At 42.3% G+C, this 24,091-nt stretch overlaps 1 protein-coding gene across 3 annotated transcripts in view; it reads left to right on the top strand.

The window, feature by feature from the left end:
* The window catches only part of zfyve16 (zinc finger, FYVE domain containing 16), a 33,517-nt gene that overhangs the window by 3,559 nt on the left and 5,867 nt on the right, over positions 1-24,091 (top strand). For all 3 annotated transcript variants that reach the window (XM_088911455.1, XM_088911457.1, XM_088911458.1), the window contains exons 2-12: positions 2,137-2,245; positions 3,562-5,849; positions 7,998-8,094; positions 14,111-14,287; positions 15,263-15,402; positions 16,446-16,725; positions 17,178-17,300; positions 19,123-19,278; positions 20,013-20,237; positions 21,847-21,929; positions 23,272-23,376. In XM_088911455.1, the coding sequence (XP_088767581.1) occupies positions 2,176-2,245; positions 3,562-5,849; positions 7,998-8,094; positions 14,111-14,287; positions 15,263-15,402; positions 16,446-16,725; positions 17,178-17,300; positions 19,123-19,278; positions 20,013-20,237; positions 21,847-21,929; positions 23,272-23,376 (3,744 nt within the window). In that variant the 5' untranslated portion in view covers positions 2,137-2,175. The remainder of the gene's footprint in view (positions 1-2,136; positions 2,246-3,561; positions 5,850-7,997; positions 8,095-14,110; positions 14,288-15,262; positions 15,403-16,445; positions 16,726-17,177; positions 17,301-19,122; positions 19,279-20,012; positions 20,238-21,846; positions 21,930-23,271; positions 23,377-24,091) is intronic.

Genomic DNA, 24,091 nt, shown 5'->3' with positions numbered 1-24,091 from the left:
TGTCATTTTTTCCATAGCATTAATTCACCTTCAATATACAAGGCTTACAGTCATTGATGTTTAGAGTGAAGCACTTTTAGATTAGAGGTAACTAGGAATCGGGGAAAAAAAAAACAGGTATTTCCACCTTCTGTACTGTAATTTGAGACGTATACAGGCAGTGTGTTAATATTGTACGTTTCCTGCAGGGTGTTCTAAAAGACTCAGGCCTGTACGTTTTTTGAAGAAAGGCACTGATACTGTGGCCTCTCACCCGTGTTCGGTGTTGAGATAGAAAGCAGTGACTCCTCTCCCGTTAGCCCCTGCCACTCGCCAGCTCTTGCTGTGCCATAGGCGAACGGGTTGCCTGCCTGTAGAAAATACTGCAGCTCACGCTTCACTTGTTCTGGTTTCTAAGGTGGTCTCTCTGCTGTAGTGATGGCTGAATGTTCTCTCACAGCTGCTGAGGATCAGGGGTTAAAACTTTGCTCTAGTTTCTGTTCCCTTAAGTGATTCACTGCCCTGTGACTGCCGAAAGTTAAAACTAGATCGTGACGCAGGAGGGAACAGCGTTTCTCTTTGTTTTGATAAGGAACATGGCTTGCGAAGGGCTTCGGTGCTGTTTCCCTTGCTTAGGCTGTGCCTCTGCTCTCTCAGGTGCAGCACGGAGCAGAATCAGTAAGACCTGAATATGGTAATCCGAATATAGTCTTGTAGTAGGGTGTGGAATGTGATTCGGCATTTGGAAAAGCAATGTAGTTTAAGAAATTGTTTTTATTTTCAGTTCAATGCAACTGAGTTCATGTTGGAAGTTAGGTGAGTAAGGCCAATATTCAAGAGACAGCTCGGGGCAGGGCTCTGCTTTTAGTGAAGGAAGTGTCTTTTTAATTTCACTCCTAGCACAAGCTGTTTAGTAAAGGCTGGGTGGCATGGTAGCGCCGTGATTAGCATTGCTGCCTCGCGGTGCTGGGGCCTGGCTTTAATTTGGGACCTGGAGTGCTGTCTGTGTAGAGTTTGTAGGTTTTCCCTGTTTTCGTGTGGGTTTCTGCTGGGTGCTCCAGTTTCCTCTTATAGTCCAAAAACGTACTGCTAGGTTATTTGGCTTTGTTTGGGGAAGATGAACCCTGGTGAGTGTTTGTGTCTGTCTACCCTGTGATGCAGGGTCTATCCCGGGTGCGTGCTACCTTGTACCTCCTGCTTCCTGACATAGGCTCCAACTCCCACGCGACCCTGAAGTGGATGAAGCAGTTAGAAAATGGATGGATGGTGCAGTAATGATGTCATTGTTTTAAGCTAATTACAGTGTAGGTAATGTAGGTGTAGGTTTGTGAATTTGTGCATTAACAACAAAAAGAAAGAAAAGGTTTGTTTCCCTCTTAGTTGGGTAATGTTGAAAGTCCTAAAAGATGTGTGACTGCCATTAATAATATGTATATTCTGCAAATGTGATTGCAGTTCTGTAATGGACTGGCAAGTTTGCATTCTCCATCAACTCTGGAGACATGTCAGGTTTGTTAGACACGAAGGATTGGCCTCATATTGGCTTTGAGAAACCCTTTTTGTTTGTAATTTTAATTGTTCGGAATAGCTTCAAGATCTTTTCAGAGGGCGAAACTTGTTTCGGACCTTTTCTTGTCCTGTGCATACTGAAAGAACCTCTGATTTAGAATGAAGGATTCTCTGACGTTATGCTGAAGTTTGGACAAGCAAATACAAATTATTGTAAAATGATTTTGCAGTTTTTAACAGAGCTATGTACTTATCTAGGAGATGTCTGCAGCATGTATAATATACAAATGTTATTTTAATTCAGCTTTACAAGTCGCTAATATGCAATTTGCATTCTGAACATTTGACTATTATACATGTTATGTTGTAGTTTTTTTTAAAATGAAACTCATGGGCTTTGCTTTTTCAGGATCCCCATGGTACAAGGTCTGAGTCAGTGCGATTTAGTTGTGAAAGTGGCATTGCACGTGATGAGGTCACCTGGAGAGCACCTAGTTTAGCCCTCTGAGTGCTAACCTAGCTGGGGATGTGCTGTAGACCCCATCGCTCCTTCCCAGGACCTGAAAACGTGAAGAGTTCTTTGGCAGCCAGTCAAGAATCTGCCAGGAGGTGAAAAGTGAGCCTTAATGCTTTTCTCTTTCTGTCTAGGAGCTCAAGGGCTGAGCTGAGCCTGTGTTCCAAGGGAGAATGGACAGCTTCTTCAAAGCAGCCGTGTGCGACCTGGACAAGCTGCTGGACGATTTCGAGCAGAACTCGGGTTAGAGCCTCTTCTCGCCTAGGACTTCTCTGCTAATAGTAAAGGGGGTGTGTCACTCTGCAAGGGAATGAGTGTGCAATATTAGTCTCTCTAAATTCTGAATAGTGTTTGGCATTGCCATGCTACCTTTCCGTCTTACTGAAACACTTCCAGTCTTTTAAAACAAAGTGTTCTTGCAGGAAGGTGCATTTGATGTAACTGGCATTCCAGTTGCAAGCTGAAATCATGTGTAATGTAGATGTGTATCTGTTCTCTCTTACATCACACTTATGTTATTCTTTTTCAAAAGGAAAAACTCCTAAAACTTAAAAATCAGCATTGTGAAAGATTTATACTGTGTGTGATTACCTCATTGTTGTGTTTATTAGGGGAAAACATCCTGTTCTGTTTTTTGTGATTGTTTTTTTCTTCCAAATGAGCTTATTTAAACTAAATGAGTTCATAAAATGCAAGGGCAATAAACAGCTCAATCTTGTATTTTGTGTAATGTGTCCAAGATTTTTTCAGTCTCTTGTTCCTGATTTAGTAGCATGTGACTGTGATTATCAAACGGAGATATGCTGTGTTTCTGTTACATGTTTATTTTGGGAGTATTCCAATGACAGAAACAATGCAACATTCAGGATGGATTTAATTAAACATTTTAAACAGATATCAACCAAGATCACGGGCGATTGTATGTTGTCAATATGAAACGCGTCAGCACTACAGAAGTGCTCGGACAGCGTTAATGCCAGATCAAACCCAACGCTAGATTTGTAGTGGTGTTTCATAGACCCGATAAGCTTCTGAATGGTTTGCTCTGGGATATCCTGACACCTTTTCTGATTTTCAGTGTTCAAGGTGTTCATGGTTGTATGTTTCTGTACCAGCTTGTCAAAATCATGTATTTTTTTAAATGGCTATAAATTCTTGTTTAGCTCATTGTGGACAATTTAACATTAATATCTTAAGCAAGCACAATATTTTAGGAAATTGTCATTTGAGCTTAACATTTTGCCTCTTCCATGCTCAGCAAGTCATTGAAGTAAAACAAGTTTCTCTTTTGTTCTGCATTAGTATTAGTATTTTTCTGGGGAGGCTGGTTTAATATTTTGAACGCTTTCTCAACTTCTTAGAAGTAATTTCAGAAATTATATTTTTCTTGTAATCTTGTTTTCTGGGTACATAAATCTCAGTTTTTAACTTTTGTTTATGCATTGAGATAAAGAATGCTTCATTAGCGTTCTGAGCCGATGGCTAAGGTTTAGGCATTGACATGTTGCATGATTAATGAGCACACATTTCAAGTATCTTTTGTCTTCTTTTCTTCCTAGATGAGTTTGAGTGCAGGATTACAGTAGAGATTCCATGTGCCCCTGTCTACCCTGCTCCGTCCTCCAGTTCTCAGGCCTTTGCATCACAGCCTCAAGCAGCTTCTTCATCTCAGTCAGCAGTCAACAGTCTGCCCAGTACGCCTGCAGGGTGCTCCACTACCCCACCTCCTGGCCTCACTGTGCACTCCACTGGCCCTGAGTGCAGCGGGAGACCCTTGACTGGTGTGGACCTCCTGTCATCTCTGGACAGCAGGGCTGCCAAGACCTCGGCACCTCCATGTCCAGACAGGGCCCTGAAACCAGTGTGTGACTTGGTCAGTGACACAGGCCCTGCAGTTCTGCGCGCCAGTCGCCATGACGCCTTCAAGGAGCTGGATATTGCTGAAAAGGAACTGGAGGAACGTTTATTAGTAGATTTTGAATCTACAACTGCATGTCATTCTGGAGATGCTCCATGTGTTGGCCTTAAGAGTATCCCTGGAGCGCAAATCTGTTCTACCAGGGAGGGATTGCTGGTGGAGCAAGATGCCGGACATCTTGCAACTGGAGGAGTGTTGACTTCTTTAAGTTTGTTGGATATAATCTTTCCAGCAGAGAATGCTAATATACCTCAGGGTGCAGAGTCGGCAAGCATTCTAGAAGCTGAGGAGCCTTTGGAAGCAGTCATTCAGGATGATGGGTGTCCTGAAACTAGACTGAATTGTACAGATAATGGGGAACCCCTTTCTGACTCTGAGAGAACTGAGATTGGCAGTCCAGTGACTGATTCTCAGGGGGACTGGGGGGATGAAGAAACTAGGAACAGCACTCCTCAACATACTGAGGTAGATGAGATTAACCAAACCATCAGCACTCTTGGAGGTGCAGAGCTGGAACAGGAGATTCCTTCCCAAAACCAAGAGAAAGACATTAGTGAACAAGTCAACAGCTTAGACCATGAAATGTGTGGTGTTTCAGAACAGGATAACTTGAGCAATTTCTCAAGTCTCCCTGAAGACAAAGATAGTTCCTTGTCCTGTCTACCCATATCTGTGTCCATGTGTGGGTCCCTGGTTGCGTCCCTGGACTCACACATGAATGAGTCGCAGGCCGAAGAAGAGGTTGAGGTTCTCACCTGTGAATCGCCAGTTCAGGTTGTGCCTGCTGTCCCCGATATTCAGCAGATTATTCCTCCAATGGAGGTAGCTACGAACCGTGTGGACCAAATTGGTCCTGAGCCTGCTGATGAAAGTGGCAGCCTCCAGTCAGAAACCAAAGCTACTCCTGAGACTAAGCCATTAACCAGTATCCCAAGCATGGCCTCTTCTCAGTCAGCAGAAAGCAGTTCAGCTCAGGAAGGAGAAGGGTCTACCGTGGTAGAGGAAAGCTGTTCTCTCCCTGTCGGTGCCAGCCCTGAGTTTCCCTCAGATATTGCCTTTGTGGATGACTTTCTCCTAGATGGTGACCTGGGTGACATCCTTGTGACAGATGAGGATCTGGATGCCTTTCTCATGGAGCGGAGCACCCGAAATAGTGAGGGAGAGCCCTTGAAGAATGTGGCAGATGAAGGGTTTTCAGAAATGAATGGAGACCTTTCTGAGTTTCCTGACCTGTCCCCGGGTGATATGGATGATGGTCTCGCTGAAGATGATGGGAATGCCATCAGTGCTAAAGGCGGCGAGGTAGCCTTGCTCGCTTCGAGCCATTCCTATTCAGCCGTAGAACAAGGGGATCTGAAACCTGCTTTTTCATCTCAGGACAATGACGGTTCTTTAACAGATGACATTGCTTGTTCCGGGAGTAACCACAGGGAGTCTTCAAACACAGCCAACTCTCTTGGCAAAAAGTCAAACCATAATGATAACCACCCATACTATGGAGGAGCAAGACCCAAGCAGCTTTTTAGCCACCCTGCCAGAACTTTACTAACAAATGAATTGGACTACAGAAGAAGTGAGAGTCAGGATGTACCTTATGCTGGAGTTCTTACTCATAATAACATGGAGTCCCCTGCTGCAGAAGCAGACCCCAGTCAGTATTTAGGAAATTCTGGGTATCTTCACTCAGAAAGGACTGATAGCAGCATGGGTATTGATGAAGTCTCAGACTCTGCACTGTTTCTCTCTCATCCGGATGACAGCGTAATGGCTGAGGCTGCTTCTATAGATGACAGGGTGATCCGGGAGGCGTCCAGTTTAGGCTTGAAACAGCCTTCATGGGTGCCTGATTCTGAGGCACCGAACTGCATGAACTGCCGCCAGCGGTTCACCTTCACCAAGAGGAGGCATCACTGCCGAGCATGTGGAAAAGTACGTCTGAGTTTTTAATTTTTTTTACATGAAGCCAGTCTCGTGTTTTGCCTTGCTCTTGTTAATTTCTTTGATGGTGGAGTTTGTGCAATCCAAAGAACATCTTCTCATCGCTAAACATGAGTTATTAGTTGGGCACATTTGGGGTAAATCACTTTGCTTTTGAGTCTGTAATGACTTCATAGTACCATTCTTGCTAATGCATTTTAAATGTAGTTCAACATACATTTTTGAAGTATGTTTTTTAGCACATTTTATAGATGTGACTCAGGTCTTTATTTATTATTTATTATTCTTAATAAATGTTAAGGTGACATTGTAGATTTACGAGTTTTAGAAAATTTTTCAGAAGAGGTTTAATGTGACTGAATTTTTTACGTTTTTTAAAGTTCATTCTATCTTGCAAGCCTGACTTGTAACAGTTATAAATCTTGTTGATGGATTTTGATGCATTAATCATATTTCTTCTTGACGCATGGGATGCTGAAGCTGTTTTGCTTTGCTTTCATTGACTGCTGCTTGCTGTTTGTGTTGCTTTATTTCTCCATGTTAACTAGCCTTGCTCTCCTGATGCCAATTTATAAAAAGTATTTGACTCAGCAGGTGATTTTTCTTGCCTGTATGCAGTCTGCGCTGACAGTTTGGAGATCACAGCTTAGCACCACTGCTGTCGAGGCAATCTCGCGAGCAGTAAGGCACTGAAATCAGACTTGGACGAATACAAGATTTAATCCGAAACTCTTCCGTTCCTGGATTCATTTGTTTTGTCCGCTTATTTTTTTGATCCGGAATTAGTTCATTTCAAACAGACAAAAAAAGCTGTGGGCTCCTATTGAGCGCAGTTTCTAAAGGCACACAGCTGGAGTACCTTTTCATGCCTGAGCACTTGATCTGTTGAAATTCTTCAAAGCACATTTCTGATTCCCCGAAACCTCCTAACATGGTCTAAAACCAACTCCAAAAGAGAGCTGGCTTTGCTCTTCTCCCTTAAAAGTGTTCTCCGACTGCGAGATGTGGTCACCCCACTTACTCACAGCCCTGCTCAGCCTCATACCTTGGGTCTGGCTCGGCTCGTGGAACAGGCCCGGCTTGGATCGGCTCTGTTGTGCCAGTATAAAAAGCCCAGGTCTCTGGAATGTCATGAGTTGACTTGACTGTGACCAGGTTTCCCCTAGGATGCTGCCTACTCGTGTCTGAGCTCTGCCAGGTGTTGAAGGGGGCCTGGGTTTCTTCAGCCTGCTCTGCAGGAGTGACTGCTACGATCTTCCTGTGAGGTTACAGTGTGGTCACCAAGGGCTACGTTGCTCCTCCTGTTTATGCTCAGTGTGCTGCTTGTGCTGTGGGATTGCCGTGGGGTGTGTGAGGAAAGTGTGCACGGTCCTTATCCCAAAGTACTGGCGTGAGGGTCATTTCCCAGCCTTTTTAGAAATGGGACATCCTGAATCGGGTACAAGTCAGTCAGAACCAGAGCACAGTGGTTTATCGGATCAGAGCGCATGCTTGGTCCTGTAGTGGTATGTGCAGTGTGAAAATGCACATGGTTTAAATCGCAGGGATTACCCCTGTTAGTGCTGGTTCCCATTTATACAGCGGGGTGGACTGGAGCCACTGCGGTCGAGCACAGCATCGCTGTTTGCTTAGGGCTTGAGTCCATAACCTAGAGGTGTATCCCTCACCCACTACTCTATGCCATCCACAATTCTGAATCTGCAGTAGAGAGTTTTTTAATGTAAAAGTATAGTGCTGCAAGTGCAGCTATGAATCACGGTTGAGTTAATTAGTTTTCAGTATGTAGTTTGACCTCTGTAGTGATGGCGGTACAGAAAGAAAAGGGGTGTGATTTCGATATCAATAGTACCATTGTGTCTGTTCTTAACAAAACCATGGGTGCAGCTGTATACGTTTTATTTAAGCTCTCTGCTTTTCATGTGTGTCTGTTGCCTTAAGAATTGGGGGGCTCAGTGTAATTTTTAGTTTTCCACGTCAACTGCTGCCCAAAATATAAGAATCACTACTCTATTTTGATGTAGTATATTTGAAAAACTCCAGAACAAAGGTTAACTGCTGTGGTCAATGCAGGCAGTTTGGCAGGAGGTGAAGGTGGAGAATTGACTCATGTGCATGTGTGTGTTTGTGATGTCTTCCCAGGTGTTCTGTGCAGGGTGCTGCAGTAGGAAATGCAAGCTCAGGTATCTGGAGAAGGAAGCCAGAGTCTGTCTTGCGTGCTATGAAACCATTCATAAAGGTGAGTACCAGCTTCTTAAACCTCCAAGCAGAGCAGTGCTGTGGGAGAAACAGCAGAAATCGCCAGTGTCAGTGATGGTCTGAAGTGCAATGCAGCAGGCTTGCTGTGTTGACTGTGTGCCAGGCTTTTCCGCCTCGTCAGTCGGTCAGTAGTTAACAGTGACCTGATCTGGCAGAAAACCTTCCCTCAGCGCTTCATGAGATGGAGGCTGTCAGTCTATGCCTGCTGTGATGAAACCTCTTGACCTGTAGCCTGGAATCTTTTCTCTTTACTTGTGGCAGATGAAAAAGACACACCTGCTCTGAACCCGAAACACCCTAATGTGCTGCGCTTGCCTGGAATAAAGTTGAGGTTTGATTCTGTTAGCTTTGGCAGGGCTGCGTGGATCAGCTGAGAGGTGATTCAGCAGCACAGTAGCTGAATATTGCTTTTGATGTTGGGAAACGTAAGTTTTTAAAGTGATTAAGTGATTACAGTCCAGCACGTTTTATGTTATATCTCCGTGAACCATCAGCATTACAGATGATGAGTCCAAGTGTTTTATGAAGTGTTTGGATTGAAAGCCAGAACACCCTGTGTTGTTCATGCTAAGCATAGTGTTATAAAGAAATTAGTAGTGTTTTAAAGAAATTCAACCAGTGAAGTATTCTGAAATTTTAATTACCTAAAGCCTGCCTACATCTGATGCTGCACCATGACGGCACACTTTGCATTGTTCTAGTACAGCTGGCTGTCAGTGTCTCTTGTCTGTCCTGTCAGGGTGTGGTGAGCACAACTCACTCTGACAAAATATGTTACTGATCTGAAGCAGTGGTCAATAATGAAGGCTTTTTGGTTTTGTTTAAAATGTGACTTGCAAGGCCAGCACATGAATCCAATATCAGTTTTGCATTTTTGTTTTAAATGTACAGGAATATAGCTGTTTATAGATGCATTTTTTTGCCACTATTGACTGTTGTAATCTTTACATATAAAGCCATTTTAACATCTTACAAATGTGCGGTAGTTTGTGCTGTGTGGTAAACCAAGGATGATATTTAACAACTACCAATTCTTGGTAGAATTCTGACAAATACTGATCATCAAAAGAAACTTCTTACTTAGAACTGTAAGAATTTTTTGGGCAGGGGAATGGCAGTCTTCATTGTAATAATTGCAATCTTGGCAGATTTATTTCTTATAATGAACAGCGCCAGTATTCACACCTATATAGTTGCATTCCTTCATTGTCAGGTTGTGAAGGAGATAAACATTTGCAGCCCAGCAGATTTCTTCAGAATGACAGTGAAACATGAATCAGGGGCCACAAGTGTGGAAGCTAAGCTTAAACTATGCGTTTAAAACCAAGAATAGGAGGCAAGCACGTCTTTACGCAGTGGGTTGTGGGAGTCTGTAACAAGCTACACATCAGTGATGTTAAAGCTGATGCCTGGGTTTCTTTCAAGAAGCACCTGATTGACACTTACGAATCCATTACCTGCTAGCTATCAACTGGGATTGATGAGCCAAATGGCCTCCGCTCATTTGTAGCTGTTCTTATGTCTTAGCCTGCAGAAACTGTGTGCAGATGTGTGCTTCTTCCTTGTGCTGTATTGTTTCTAAGATTGGCTCTGGCTTGCTGCAGCCCTCACCAGGATAAGATGCTTACTGATGATGGATGAGAGGATAAAAATAACCACTTTTTACTGATACTGGCTTCTTTCCTCCTCTTGCCTTTCTGGGTCAGTAGTATGCCTTGCGGATCTATGTGAAATGGAGCCCGCTCTTCTATGGGAGGCTGTAAGGTCCGTAGGTGTGTTGGGATTTTGACAGTAGCAGTAGACCTTAATTTCTGCAATCTGGTGCCTCATGTTCTGTGGCAAACTATACGTTTTAGTGCAGAATCACTTCTTTGATGTTTGGCATGCATTAAATCTTATTGGTTTGTTAAATTCCTGTGAGCTTTTAAAATATGCTTTTTAATTTTTTATAATGCCATATTAATCTTCCCACATTTCTGTTGTAGAGAAGTGCCTGATTTACCTGATTATAATGTTTTTTTTAAGTATCTGCTGTTAAGGGATGCTTGTGTCCATGTGCCGATGGGTGCCTAAACCAGCTGTGAATGCCCCCAGTGTGCTGAAGTCTGTTAAAGACGGAACTGTCCTGTTCAGATTGGGAATTAACGGGTGATATTTAATTCATTTAACTATTTAAGTCCTTTGCCATAAAATAAAAATACAAAAAGTAATATTTAAAAATCCATTCATGAGATAGAAACATTTTTACTTACTTCACAAGCAGTATCGGATCCCACATGTCCCAGCTCGCTTTAGTTTTAGTGTTCTCGTGTGACTCTCCTGGGTCATTAGTCTTTAATTAAATGGATGCCTTACCAGAAATAGCTTGTTAGGCTTCTTTTCCTAGCTGCCAGGAAGACATCTCTGAGCGCCTCGAATCCAAGCCTGTGGATGGAGGAGGTCTCTGTGGACTCTTCAGACTTGCACCAGTTTTCTTTTTCATGAATCACTCCTCTGCTGCCCCAGCCCCCTCGGTCTGCTGCTGGGTCAGAAATGACCCTCAGGGCGGGATTGCCCTCCTTTATAAAGTGCAGATTAGATTTTTTGTAAGTGATTTGACTCTGAACTCTCTGCATTGTCTCAGGTTCCATGGTGAAAGTTACCCCAAGGTAAATTCAGAGAAGGGGAAGTAATCCAGAGCATTTTTGTTATAAAAATAATACAGTAAAATGAAAAAAAATTGAGGGAGTGGCATGTTTTCAGCTTGACCTAAGGGACTTCATCTTTGAATTATGTTCTTATGATTACTTAATGAATTGTTAAGTAACAAACAGAATTAGTTCATTGTTTAGTTAAAGGTACTCCTCTTACGTTTTCTTAGGCAGCTACTGTAGCTTAACTCCTGTAAACCTCTGCTGATGATTGAATTATTATAGTTCAGGTAATTTGTCATGGTGAATGAACCATGTCCATGTTACAGCCTGGAGCTGTGTTGTGCTCTTCTGTATAGTGCATGCAAGGTGCTTGTCTGTCTTGCATACTTCTGGCCTTAACTTTTACATTTGGAGATTGAACTCAGAGTCATGTTGCCTTATTTATTTGTTCTTGTTTATTTCATAGTGATTCATGAGATTAGCCTGATGAAGGAATGACCTATTCTTGCATAACAATGGTTATGCAGGTGGACCTTTTGTTAGAATCATCAAGCTTAATTCTTGATATCAAGCATGTCAGGGCAAAAAGAAAATGTGCTTTCAAAACTGGGTTTTGGAAACCAGTGCAAAAGCTGCAGTAAGTGAAAGCCATCCTGTACATCTGACGTAAAAAGCCATGTTTTTGCATTTAAACAAATTTGGCATTTTTTATCACTCAAGTTCCAGCCGTCGCTTATCACCGTGGCTGTCCCATTTTATATATATATTTCTACAATATAGAATCAGAATGTTGGGATGTTTTGCCATGGATCGACACAAACCGCCTCCTTAAGTGAAAACAAAATTCTATAGTATAGTATTTCCTAAATTATAAAACAGAAAATAACTTTTGATAGTCACCGTATGTCTAATAGTAAAAAAAAAACAACAACAAATTTTTGTAAATGACCACTCTTAGAAGAAAATGCAAACCATCCTTTCATCCGGTATTGGGAAGTCACCTGTGCTGGTGCAGCAAGCCAGGGCCCACCCCTGAAGCACCACTACCCTTCCCCTGGACAGGGACACCGGAGCCCCCCAAAAAGCAGGGGGCATTTGAATGCCAATTAAACTGAGCAGGCATCCCACACCGAGGTCTTGGGAGTGGGCAAAAACCCTTGATGACGAATTACATAACGACATTTGGGTATACTCAAAATGTATAAGAAGCCATGGATATTTCACTAAGGAGTTCTGCTTTTGGAAGCATCGCACAGAAAATGTTTTTTTTTTCCTGAAGTTCAGTGATGAAATTCCTGTGAATGCTGAAGTGCCACGATATGACTTCACCTTAATCATTGGCAGCCTGAAGCTGGAGAGCTGTAGTAGTAATAATAATAATAATAATTGCTTAAACTTACATAGTGCTTTTCTGGACATTCCACTCAAAGCTCTTTACAGGTAATGGGGATCCCCTCCACCACCACCACCAATGTGCAGCCCCACCTGGATGATGCGACGGCAGCCATAGTGCACCAGTACACTCACCACACACCAGATATTTTACTTAGCTTTCTAGATAAGGGTAACTCTGCACTTCTCAGTAATCTCTTCGTACTGTACTTAGAAGAGTCCCAAATTATTCTTCATCGTTTACACTGTGTGCTGCCTTTCTGCTACTTACATTTGCTTTGAAGCTTTGTGTCATGTGGAAAATTGCAGCAGCAATCATCTTGTTTTTCAGACAGTTTTGGGGTGTCTTTTTGTTACAGTCTGTAGAGTAATGTATAGTTTGTGTCAGTGTAAATGTAAAACAATTGATATGATGTCATTGTAATCATTTTAGAAGGTATAGTATTTTAAAGGCTGTATTTTGCTTAAATTTTAAAATACAATATTATGATTCTCTCCATATTTATACTGCATGTTCCTTGTTTGTATACAGCCTCCTGAACAAACAGCTTTTGTCTTTATTAAATATCTGTGCACCATGTGGTTTTTACCTGGCATTTAATCTGATCATGTGATTATGAAAGCATTTTCTGCGTGCATGCTGGCAGTGTGACAAGCTACTTAATGACTGGAAGCTCTGAAAACAGTGTCTGGATTCAAAAACGGAAAAGAACAAGAGAAGTTGTCTCTTATGTCGGCCTCAGGCGGTGATTCAGACAACCCGCGCACACAGTGTGCGCTCAAGAATTGCACTAGCATCTGCTCAGGAACAGCAGCAGACCAAAATCAGAGATGCATCGGAGCCATTACACAGGAAGCTCTTGTCCCTCAAAAACTGGAGCTGTCTTAATATAACCGCCAACCGGGGGCAGAAACGGCACAGTTGTATCGGCACGAAATTAAGAGTTTTGTCTGCCTCACTAGTAAAGAAGGCTTTGAAGGAAACAAATTAGTTCTGCTCACTGGACTTGAAGGTAAACTGTGATGTGAGTGCGTTAACTGGGATGTTAGCTAGTTATAAAAAGGCTGTTTGTTCCTGCATGTTTTTCCACAGGTTTTTCAGCCTTTGATGTTGAGATCAGTTGCTGAGCACAGGCCGAGGCAGCCAGTGCGTATGTTCATGTTGAGCACACTGTGGTCAGGCGGCTTTCCCGTTTCAGCCGTTGGGCTGGTTTCTTTTTCCAGCTGCAACCCATCTTATTGCTTAGTGTTGCCGAACTCGTTCTAAATTGACGATTTAATTTTCCTGGTTTGGTGGCCTGAGTGTAACAATGTCAGTATTGATAGTATTTATTTAGTTGATGCCTTTATCCATCGCACCTTACAATAGAATCCGTTCTGATTGTGGTGTTATAGCTTGAGCTTGAGTTTGAGCACAGGGAACTAAAGTACAGTGAACTAAAGTACTAAAGAGCCCCTGTTCTTTTAGCCAGTTCATTTGTCTATGAGAGACTTGTACACACCAGACAGCCAAACCAAGCAGTCTGTCTCTGCTCCTGTCCGGTCAGAAGAAGGCAGAAGGCACCACATACAAGGTTTTAATGGCTCTTTTCGGAAAGCAAATTGTTTGGCAAGATGGCGGAAAAGCAAAAATAGCTCGTGGTGGTAGCTTGTGAAAGTTACAGATTGTTTTTATTTCATCAAGCACTGTGCATACATTACTAACTAGAGTTAAAGCTCTCTGGTGCCGCAAACCGCAGCAACAAAATAATCACGTTGCAGCTCTGTCAGCAATGGGCCACTTAGAAAAGGAAGTGAACAATAGGTAACAGGGGAAAAAAAGAACTGACCTGCCAGCATGGTGCATGTGACTGTCCATGGTGAGTCTGTGCGAAGAGGGAAGAGAGCCACACTCCCTCTTTCCCTGGGCTGGGCAGCTGTTCCGGGCTCCAGGCCTGCACTCCCTCCTGATGATGACCTCCTCCCTTATAGCTCAGGCCTTCGAGAGGATGATGAGCCCCACGGGCCCCAGCCCCAACCCTAACGTGCCCTCGGAGTACTGCTCCACCATCCCACCCCTGCAGCAAGCTCGTGCCGCCGGGACCCTCAACTCCCCTCCGCCTACCGTCATGGTGCCCGTCTCCGTGCTCAAGCACCCAGGAAGCGAAGGTAACCTTGCAGTCTGCTCTTCTGTCTCTGTTAGTCCAGAAGGGGCCATGTGCCTCAAACCAGCAGCAGCTGCATAAAATGGAAAGGAAGCTGCGAGAGAGATCTTATGAATTGCTAGATATCGCCTGCCTTTTCCTTTTTAGTCCTTACATTTTTTTGATCATCCATTACCTAATAGTGAATGACGCATCCAATGTAATGATGGTTATTTTTTTAGATAATACCTAGCCAGTTTGAAATCAGATCAATATGGATCACTTGTCCACCCCTCCCCCAATCCCATACACAATGAGCATAGCGGGCCCACTTGCTATTCTGCACTCTGCAAGCCTTTAAAAGAAACCACCTCAAAGTGCTTTGCTATATATGGAAATTTCATATACAACAAATGTCTTGTGTTTGTGGAACCAGTAGGGAACGCTCACCCTGCGGTCTGTGTGGGCACTAATGACTCAATATAGTGATGAGAACACTATACTTTAAAAAAGGTGCTGTCCTTCAGATGAGATGTAAATCCCACATTTCAAAATGACTCTCCATCATTTATAATCATAGGGTGTTTTTTTAAAAGAGTAGGGGTGTTACCCCAGTGCCCTGGCCAAATTTCCTCCCTCCCTTTATCGTCCATGGCCTCCTAATGATCCCCATCTCTAGGAATTGGCTTCAGTGCTCCGTTTTTCTCCTCATCGATAGCTGATGTGTGGTGAGCGAACAAGTGCACTTTGGCAGCCTTTGCATTTTCCGGTTTGGGGCTGCATATTGCTGCTGGTTGAGGAGAGTCCCCAGTACCTGTAAAGTCCTTGGAGTGGAGTGTCTTGAACAGTGCTATATAAGTGTAAGGAATTATTAAGATGAAAAAAAATTACAAAGCTAAGAAAACAGATCAGGCACAGAAGATAATCGCAAACAGTCCTCTCTGAAAGTAGATTTTTGATAGTTTGTCCCCTTTAACCTCTTCTTTTGATCCTACTGCAGGGTTTCCCAGGGAACAGAAGCGAGTGTGGTTTGCCGATGGTATTTTGCCGAATGGAGAAGTTGCAGACACGACTAAGCTCTCTGCTGGAAGTAAGAGATCCTCCCAGGACTCCAGCCCTTCAACACCAGAACCCCCAGTGGTAAGACACTACTCCCCCATTCTGCATGTGGCTCTTCTGCAGTAAAATCAGCACTTTGGGGTTTTTGCTTGCACTGCAGTGTTCATAGTGTGTTCTTCGCCTTTGCTTTGTGTATAATAAATGAGCCTTTTGAAGTGAGAGTGTTTTACTCAACACTATACAGGAGCTCCACTACTTACCAACATTTGCATGTATGAGCATGTTCACATAAAACGGGTGAACCGCAGAGCTGCTTTGTACTGTGGAGCATCAGATATTTGCATATCGGCCAACATAGTGATTTGTTACTATTTAAAATGCATGCTAATTTCTGCATACTTTCTGACTCTGGCATTGATTTAAATTGTTTTACAACTTGCATACTGCCTTTTCAAGGATAAGGGGCTCTAGGGTACTCTAAATATCCTTAATGTGACCTCCTATTTTTATCCAATCTTATGGAAATTCAATTTCCAGGTCATGAACAGCCCAACCTGTAAACGGGGTCGAGGCATTTGTACATGTGTACAGTGGGGAGCCACTCTCAGAAAGGAGGGTATTCGCCCTGACTTCTTTGTTACAGAATCCAAAGATCTCAACCAGTTGTTGCTTTAAAGAAGCCAGGGCATGGGCTTCAATAACATGACATTGGTACTCATTCTAGGCGATCACAACCCTTTGTATAAAAGTGTACTATGTATACATAGAATTTAAGTTTTTCAGAATACAAATTTGGTAAAACCAGCAGCACTTTTGATGTTAGAGGTGTGATAGAATGCTAAATGGTATGCTCGGGATACTGAATAAACGTCTTCTCTGCTAGGCCGTCGTCCATGCTGTACTGGTCATAATAAAATGACAGAGGTAGTAGAACAAAATCGCCTTTGTTAATCTTCTTACATCTCCAGTTCTGGTTTAATTATCAAGCGCCTTCTTGAAAGAAGCTTTGCATGAAGCCTCAGATCTTTTCAATCCTATTTACACATTTGCATGTTTGCTACGTTCTTAGATTGTTGACTTGTAATTGTGCGTTGTGGTGTGTAATGAAGTGTCTCCTTTCCCAGTCCCAGGTGAAGAGTGAACAGGAAGGACCTGCCGCTGCATTGCTGGGTGATGATGCGGAAGCTGGAGCAACCGGGCCAGAGCAGGCCCCTAGTGAGGCAGTGAGTCCTCTTAGTGGGACTCCTGATGGCCCAGGAGACGGCAGGGCACTTGTCAGTGGGCCCTGGGATTACAGCCTGCTCTGTGCAGTGGGGAGCTGTGTGACCAAGGCGGGCAGCCTGCTCCCGGATGATGAGGAGGGCCTGCCTCCCCTGCTGATAGCCACAGGAGAGGAGGGAGGAGGTGAGGCTGCAGACAGGGCTAGCACAGAACAGACTCTCGAATGCATGTGCAGTAGAGTTAGACCTGTGCAACCTTCAGTAAATCAGCTCTTCACTTACAGCATTCATTTAGTGTCCAGCATTTGGTTCTAACTCTTCCTAAGCCATCGATGCAAAAACACGTTATGTTTCAATCCTTAGTTATAAGAATTGCATGCTTGTTTTACTATGCTACAAGCTCAGCGATCAAAGAGGTCTGTTTCATATTTGTGTTTTACACAACACTGGAATAGAAATAGAGCCTGGAGATGAAATAATAAGGATCTATTCCTAGCTAAAACGTTTTTGGAACCTTCTAGGTTTTTAGGTTTTTCATTATGTTCCAGTTAGTTTTATTTATGCCTTTGTTTTTTCCTGGTGCTGTGTATGCCAGAGGGGTTTGTGGTGAAGAGACTGTTTGTTTTGTAAATGCAGATCCATTAGTGGAGGAACTTCCCTCTCCCGGCCAGATCCTGCTGCTGCTGGAGGAAGGAGGACCACGACCTCTGACCTTTGTTCTGAACGCAAACCTTCTGGTCAATGTCAAAGCAGTCTCCTGTACGTAACACTTGCCTTTCCTTTGGTCCGAGACCCTCATAGTTAGTCTGTAAATGTGCCCAGCATGATGTTCGCTAACCCACAGCCTGCCAAGCCCTTAATTATTTTATTGAAAGAATACATTATTCATTCTCACATGAATTTCTCAATTCTTTTGTAAGAACAACATTTTCTAGGATTATGGTCTGACACCAGTTCATAAAGTAGGACTGTGTTAAAGATAACAAGGTGTTACTAGACTTTTCTTCATTGATGCTTACACCTCATGTATCACACTGATAAATTACCATTTCCTTGTCAGTGAATGCATTAGTACAAATATTGTCCTCATCTCATCATAGGGATGCAGTTAATGTTCTTGCCTTTTCTGCATCTTATTAAGTGAAGCACTTCCAATAAAGACGATTTGGAATACCTTTCCTGTCGTATTTAGGAAAATGAGCTGGACAGTAGCTGGGGGAGATCTTTGGTTTGAGGTTAGGAAGCACTCGGAAGTCGAGATGGTTTACTGATTCGGGCTGGCCCCTCGGCAGCCTCACATTTCGGTTGTTTGGCCACATTCCTACTTACAACTATCAAAATTTAACAGATGTCTAGATTGCAATCGTCCGGTCGAAGTTTTGGCACATGGCGATTTGGAAATGTAAAAAACGACAAACCGAATTTTGTCAAAGCGACATGATGGAATGAGGTGACGGAACGTGTGCCGTTTTACATATTTCCATCCTTACAATGTTATGTTGGTTAATAATGAAAATAGCCACAAACCTGTCAAAATCTTAAGTGCTAAATTTAATAATACCGTTTATTTCGCTTTCAAGCAATTCATCTCTCTCTCTTAAGTGTGTTAAGTAAGTGATTTCAGTTAAATCAATTCTGTGCCCATTTAAAAGAGACAGAAAGACAGATGTGACAGAGGCTGCAGGTGCAAAACATGTAGTCTGTTGTAATGCAATTACTCGCCGTTATGGTAGCCAGCAGCCATATACATTAAGTAAATGTGACATTGTGTGTGACCCTAACACGAATTTGATGTAAAGGTTAACAGCAGGAAGCCAGCCACAAGTACTACTAAACTGGAAACGTGTGAGGTACCTGAACAGGCTCTACCGCTGGTTTGTTCTGAACAGTTTATCTGTGAAGTGGTTAACGACTTTAAAAGTCTAGGTGTTCACGATGGCGGGGGCGGTTTGTTGGAAGTAGCATAAGGATGATTTCACTGGAAAATACCTGGTGCACCTATTAAAACCGCAATTTTCATCCATTGCTATCGTCAAGTGAGGATTATATTTAAATTGAGGTCATTGATTAACAGTATAACACTATGCATATTGTCAAGTATGTATTTCTTAACATTGAAGTTTTGTATTTCTAACTGACATGTTTAAAATTACAGCGTCTGAATATCCTAATGTAAGATAATGTCCTGTCTTTAAAAATGTTTTGCAAAGGTTAGGTGCCTGTTTCATTACCATCATAATTAAAACAGACATGAGCTTAAAGCAGCCTGGAAATTGATGGATTGCCATTTCTTCTGTGTGTTCACATATATGTTAAGCAGCTCTGGTCCTGCAGTTACTGATCCTGGGTCTGTGTCGAAAAGGTGACCTAAATCTGTCAGTAGGTTGCTTCTCTTGAGAAGAGATATCCAACTCCAGCTTCAAGTGCAGTTTTGAGAGGGGTCGGAGAGCAGTAATGTAATACATGCATCCCACTGCCTAACACTGTGGGTTCTTCTTCTTTCTGGTATTTGGAAGAAACGACATGGTGCATCCTCGTTCCTTATTTGTTTTCTCCTTTTGTTGTGTGCCCTATGCTACAGACGGTGGTCGAAAGTGCTGGTGTTTCAGCTCCAATGGTCTTCAGGGCGTAGGCCAGTCGGAGATAGTCATCTTGCTGCAGTGCCTCCCAGATGAGAACGCTCTGCCCAAAGACATCTTCAGGCTCTACATCACCATGTACCAGGATGCCCAGAAAGGTAAAGGACCATTGGAGCGCAGCTGCAAGGCGTGGAGTAATGGTCAAGGGTCATCATTGGGTGTCGGGCTAAATCGACTCCTTCACACCACCAGTGTCGGAATGTGATTGCCTTCTGTTTTGAATATTTAATGTCAGCATGTTGGACCAGTGACACTGAAATCTTGTTTGTCACCCCTGATGTGAGTTATGTCCCTGTGGGCAGAGGGATTTTAAAGGAACAGTATAGCTTGTCATTTCAGACTTGTAAAACTGAAACAATAAAGGTTCATGATGCCTGTTTTTCTTTGTAACCTCTGTTGATTTGTAACTTGCTCAAATAAAATGGCAGCATTAACCAAGAGCATTTATGCATTGAGATTTTTGTAAGGAGATTGTAGAATGGCAGGTGTGAAATTCATGAACATTGATGTCACGTTTTGTACAGTACATACCATAAATTAATTTAGTCCGAATACAGTAATTCCTAAAATGTAGCTTAAAAAACACCATGCCATGCTCTGGGAACCTATGTGGTTTGGCAAGATAACCCTTACTAGTTCTGTTCATTCTCCACATGTCTTTTGAATGTTTTTGTCTTAATTCAATGATTTTTTAAAAACTATTACTTATTCTTAAAAATTACCTGTTCTTGTTGGATATAACGCTTGTCTTTAATGCACAATGCTGACGAAGGGCAAAGTAGTGTAAAATGAAATTTCAGATCAATTTTCCCATCTTCATCTCATCCTTCAGGAACATTTGTGGAGAACCTGGGCAACATAACGTTCACGGAGAGTTTCCTGGGCAGTAAAGACCATGGAGGATTCCTCTTCATTTCACCCAGCTTCCAGCCTCTGGAGGGTCTCCCACTGCCCTCCAGCTCTTTCTTGTTTGGGGTGCTCATCCAGAAGCTGGAGGTGCCCTGGGCCAAAGTATTCCCCTTGCGCCTACTGCTGCGACTGGGGGCTGAGTACAAGGGTGAGCGCGAACAGTTCTGGCTGTTTTGGGGTTTTGAGGATTCTGCCTTTATCCGTTTTCTCTGCTCTTTGGACTCCAGTTCTCAAATCAATTACAGGTTTCCTTGAATGCCTTCCGGCTGCTATTTGAAAATTAACCTTCTATGTGGAACTTGATCAAAATATGCTATAAATATACCTAATTGTATGCTCTGTATGTAAAGTATCTGTTATTGTTGTTGCCTGTTCAAAGAGCTCACCGCTCGGGTGGAGCAGTGGCTCTGTGGCTCAGGATCTGCGCCTGTGGCTGGAAGGTTGCCGGTTCGTATCCCACTGCCGGCAGAGTAATCCTACTCCATTGGGCTCCTGAGCCAAGGTCCTTAACCCCAGCTGCTCCAGGGGCGCTGTACAGTGGCAGACCCTGCGCTCTGACCCCAAGCTTCTCTCCCTGTCTGTGTGTTTCATGGAGAGCAAGCTGGAGGATGCAAATTAGTATTCCTGGAGACAAATTGTATATGGCCAATCAAGTGATCTTATCTTATCTCAAACAAGAGAGTTAACCAAGACCTGTATTGACTATTCTCCAGGATCTTTTTTCGAGGCAGAAAATTCTCTAGTTTATTTCTGATAATTGTTTCCATATCCTCACATATGTTAGAAGTCGGACTTATTGATCTCTTATTACTTGGATCGGTATTGTCAGTTTTTATGGATGGGAGCTACATGAGCAATTCTCCAGTCTATGGTACTATCCCTGTCTTGTTAGAAGAACTGAATCAGTGGCATATAATCTTTTCTTTTTTTAGTACAATTGGTAGATATAATTGGGCACTGGAGATTTGTTAATCTTGAGTTCTTCTAGCACCTGGAATATTTTGGCCTCTCCTATTCTAATACTATTACTGAATGCAGAACTCTATTTTGGCTGCCTTAGGTATGTTGTTGATTTCTTTGGTGAATATCCGAAATGAAATGCTTATTTAGTACTCCAGTCATCCCTTTCATTGTCTAGAAATTTGCCGTTGTTGTCCTGAATACATTTGCTCCGTCCTTTGCGTTCCCTTTCTTGTTAATTTCCTTTTTTTTTGCCTGTGCTTGCAATTTATTGTGTTCATTTTCTTCACTTGGGTCCTGTTGATTTTTAATCATTTCATAAACTGTTTTTTAGCTTTTTATTTCCTCACTCTTGGGGATTAATCTGTTTTGTGCTCCAAGCAGAATCTGTTTAAACTGTTGCCTTCCGTTCTTCACTCCCAACTGCCATTGGAAAGAAAAATCTTAATTATACAGTATTGAATTATAATTTGCATCTGCTTTTGGTGGTTTGTGGCATTCCCCCAACACTATAAATACAGAGTGATTTTTTACAAGTCTGGTCCATCGTGGGTTTCTCGTTTCCTCTAGGTTTAGTACCTAAGCCTGAATATTTTTCTTGTTACATAGTGCTACCTCTTCCCCTCTTCATCTTCTGGACACCATATGTTCCGTATTAGAACAGCCAGCACATCCTCCCCATTCTGTCAGGAAATATGCCCGTTATTATTAACTCCATCCTACCATGCATGAACCTTTTCAATGTTACTAATCATTCTAGAAATGCTTGAATAACTTTTTGTCTTTATATCTTACAGTCTATCCCTGCACTTTGATAAGTCTGAGATTCCGAAAGTCTTTGTTCAGAGAGACGGGGCATACCATAATGAACTTACTTGCAGTAAGTATATCTTGCATTCAATCTTAAGTAGCTGCTGAAACAGCTGAAAAAAAGTACAGCAGAGGTGAACTAAAGCACAGTCCTCTGTATCCTCTGGTTTTTCAGCTTTGTAGGGTCCGCAAATGATACCTATCCTCAGTACAAGGGAAAACATTCACACAGTGTGAAAAGTAAGGTTGGCATTAGTAACTACTTGGTATTATCTCTTTACCCTTCCTGTTCCGATGAGTACAGAGCATAAGGAGGGCTGTAATGCAAGGCTAGAGCAGTAAGAGCTTCAGATTCTTTTCCCTAATTTCCGAAAGCCTTGCATTGTACTTGAGAATCCTACTGTTCAATATTTGAGTTTTTCAGAATTTCATATATGAGTGCAAGTGTTGGAGTAATGTTAGAGCTAGGAAATGTCCAGGAATGTTCTTTGTCTCAAGCTGATGCTGAAGTGTGCTGTTAATTGTGAAACTTGGTCACTTCAGAGTTCAGACTGTGGGCTTTACTGTTGGGAATATAAGAAGAATATAGTACATGACAAGTTTTATAATGGGGATTCTCTTTTTGGATGTTGAGCCTTGTTCACATCTTCAGGTGTGACAGGATTTTGAAATGTGCAGATCTCCTAGATTTCCATTTGTCTGGATGTCTGAATTTGTCAAATTTCAAAGTCCGCTTTATTGGCACGATGTGTGTTGTTATTGCTTTGGCAACACTTCTCAAAATATGTACTCTTTCTCAGCTGGAGTGCCCATTCTACCCTGCTCTGTGTTGTTCCTTGTGCTTTATATCCTTCACGTCTGAATAAGGATGCAGTCAAAACATTTCTACTTTCTGCTGTTCAGAATTAGCTTCTATATTATATACTATTAGAAGTCAAAAGCAGTGTTTTATTTTATACATATAATCCTTGTTTTTGGAATTAGTACATCTTGGATGTCCCAAATTTTCTTTGGGTACCTTTGTACTGGGGAGAAGCTGAATTAGGATATATCGGATGTCTTTCATGACAGGACAAAGTAGTAACATCAGTGATGGTATAAACCAGTGGGTTGAGTAAGCCTTTTTCTTTTCATCACAGTGTTCCATTTCCCAAGAACAGTGCGTATAGGGAAGTGGAAACCAGGAACAACGGGAAGAATGCCAAAGCACTAACCATAAACGGAGTTACTAAAGCCTGTTGCCCCACAAGCTCTTACATATTGATTTCTTAAATTGGGTATTTTCATGATGAGACAGGTACTCTTGGAAATTTCACAAAGAAGCTGGCATGCTGTAGCTTACATGTTTCCCGTTTTGACCCTGCTTCCTTGGGATTTGGCCTTACATGTGTTTTTTTTTTCTTCTCTGGCAGGACCTGCGAAATTACCAGTACAGCCTGCCTGTAGTGGAAGGCTTGCTGATCCACATGGAAATGGGAAATAGCTACATTGAAATACCCAGGGAGAAGTTCAGTGAGGTAAGGCTGCACTTTCTCATGATAAACCTTCATTTTTAGTTCATGATTGAATTTTTTTCCCTTTAATAAACATGTGACTGTCTTCTGCTTCTTGTATCTCAGCTGATGGTTAATCCATCTCTTTGAATTCATGCCAAAAGCAATCTTAACTTTTGGTGTACTGGAGGGTAAAACCATTCCATACTAATTTTATACTAATTAGTCATTTTAATTTTACTAATTGGTATCTAACAGGCATTTGACTGTGTGGCTGGGGTTGTAAATTTCTTTTACTTTTTGGGGTAGTAGGCCCATTTCCGATTCCATTTCAAGTAAAAGTATTTTTTTAGAATATTCTGGTATTGTGCTCTCAAATTTCAACAAAACAACTGTATAGAAGTATTTCAGGTGGGGAGATGTGCCAGCATGCATAGGCTGCAAAGGAACAAGTAATAGGTTTATTCCATGCTGAAAAGAGAAGAAAAAAACGCAATGTTTCGGCTGTGGAGCTTTCTTCAGGTGTGAGGGAAGACACCTGTTTGCTCACACCTGAAGAAGGCTCCACGGCCGAAACGTTGCTTTTTCTTTCTTCTCTTTTCAGCATGGAATAAACCTATTACTTGTTTCTGTATAGAAGTATTGTTTCCTTTAATTGTTTTAAACTCCCTGTACTCTGCCTAAGCAGTGATGCTAAGTGCACGGTTCCTCTTTAATAATTTGGTATTATTTAATAATA

This window comes from Atractosteus spatula, chromosome 3 (genome assembly GCF_055471065.1).
Source record: "Atractosteus spatula isolate fAtrSpa1 chromosome 3, fAtrSpa1.hap1, whole genome shotgun sequence".
Lineage (NCBI taxonomy): Eukaryota > Metazoa > Chordata > Actinopteri > Semionotiformes > Lepisosteidae > Atractosteus > Atractosteus spatula.
Note: the sequence above shows the minus strand (reverse complement) of the source record. Positions and strands in the feature narration are given on the sequence as shown.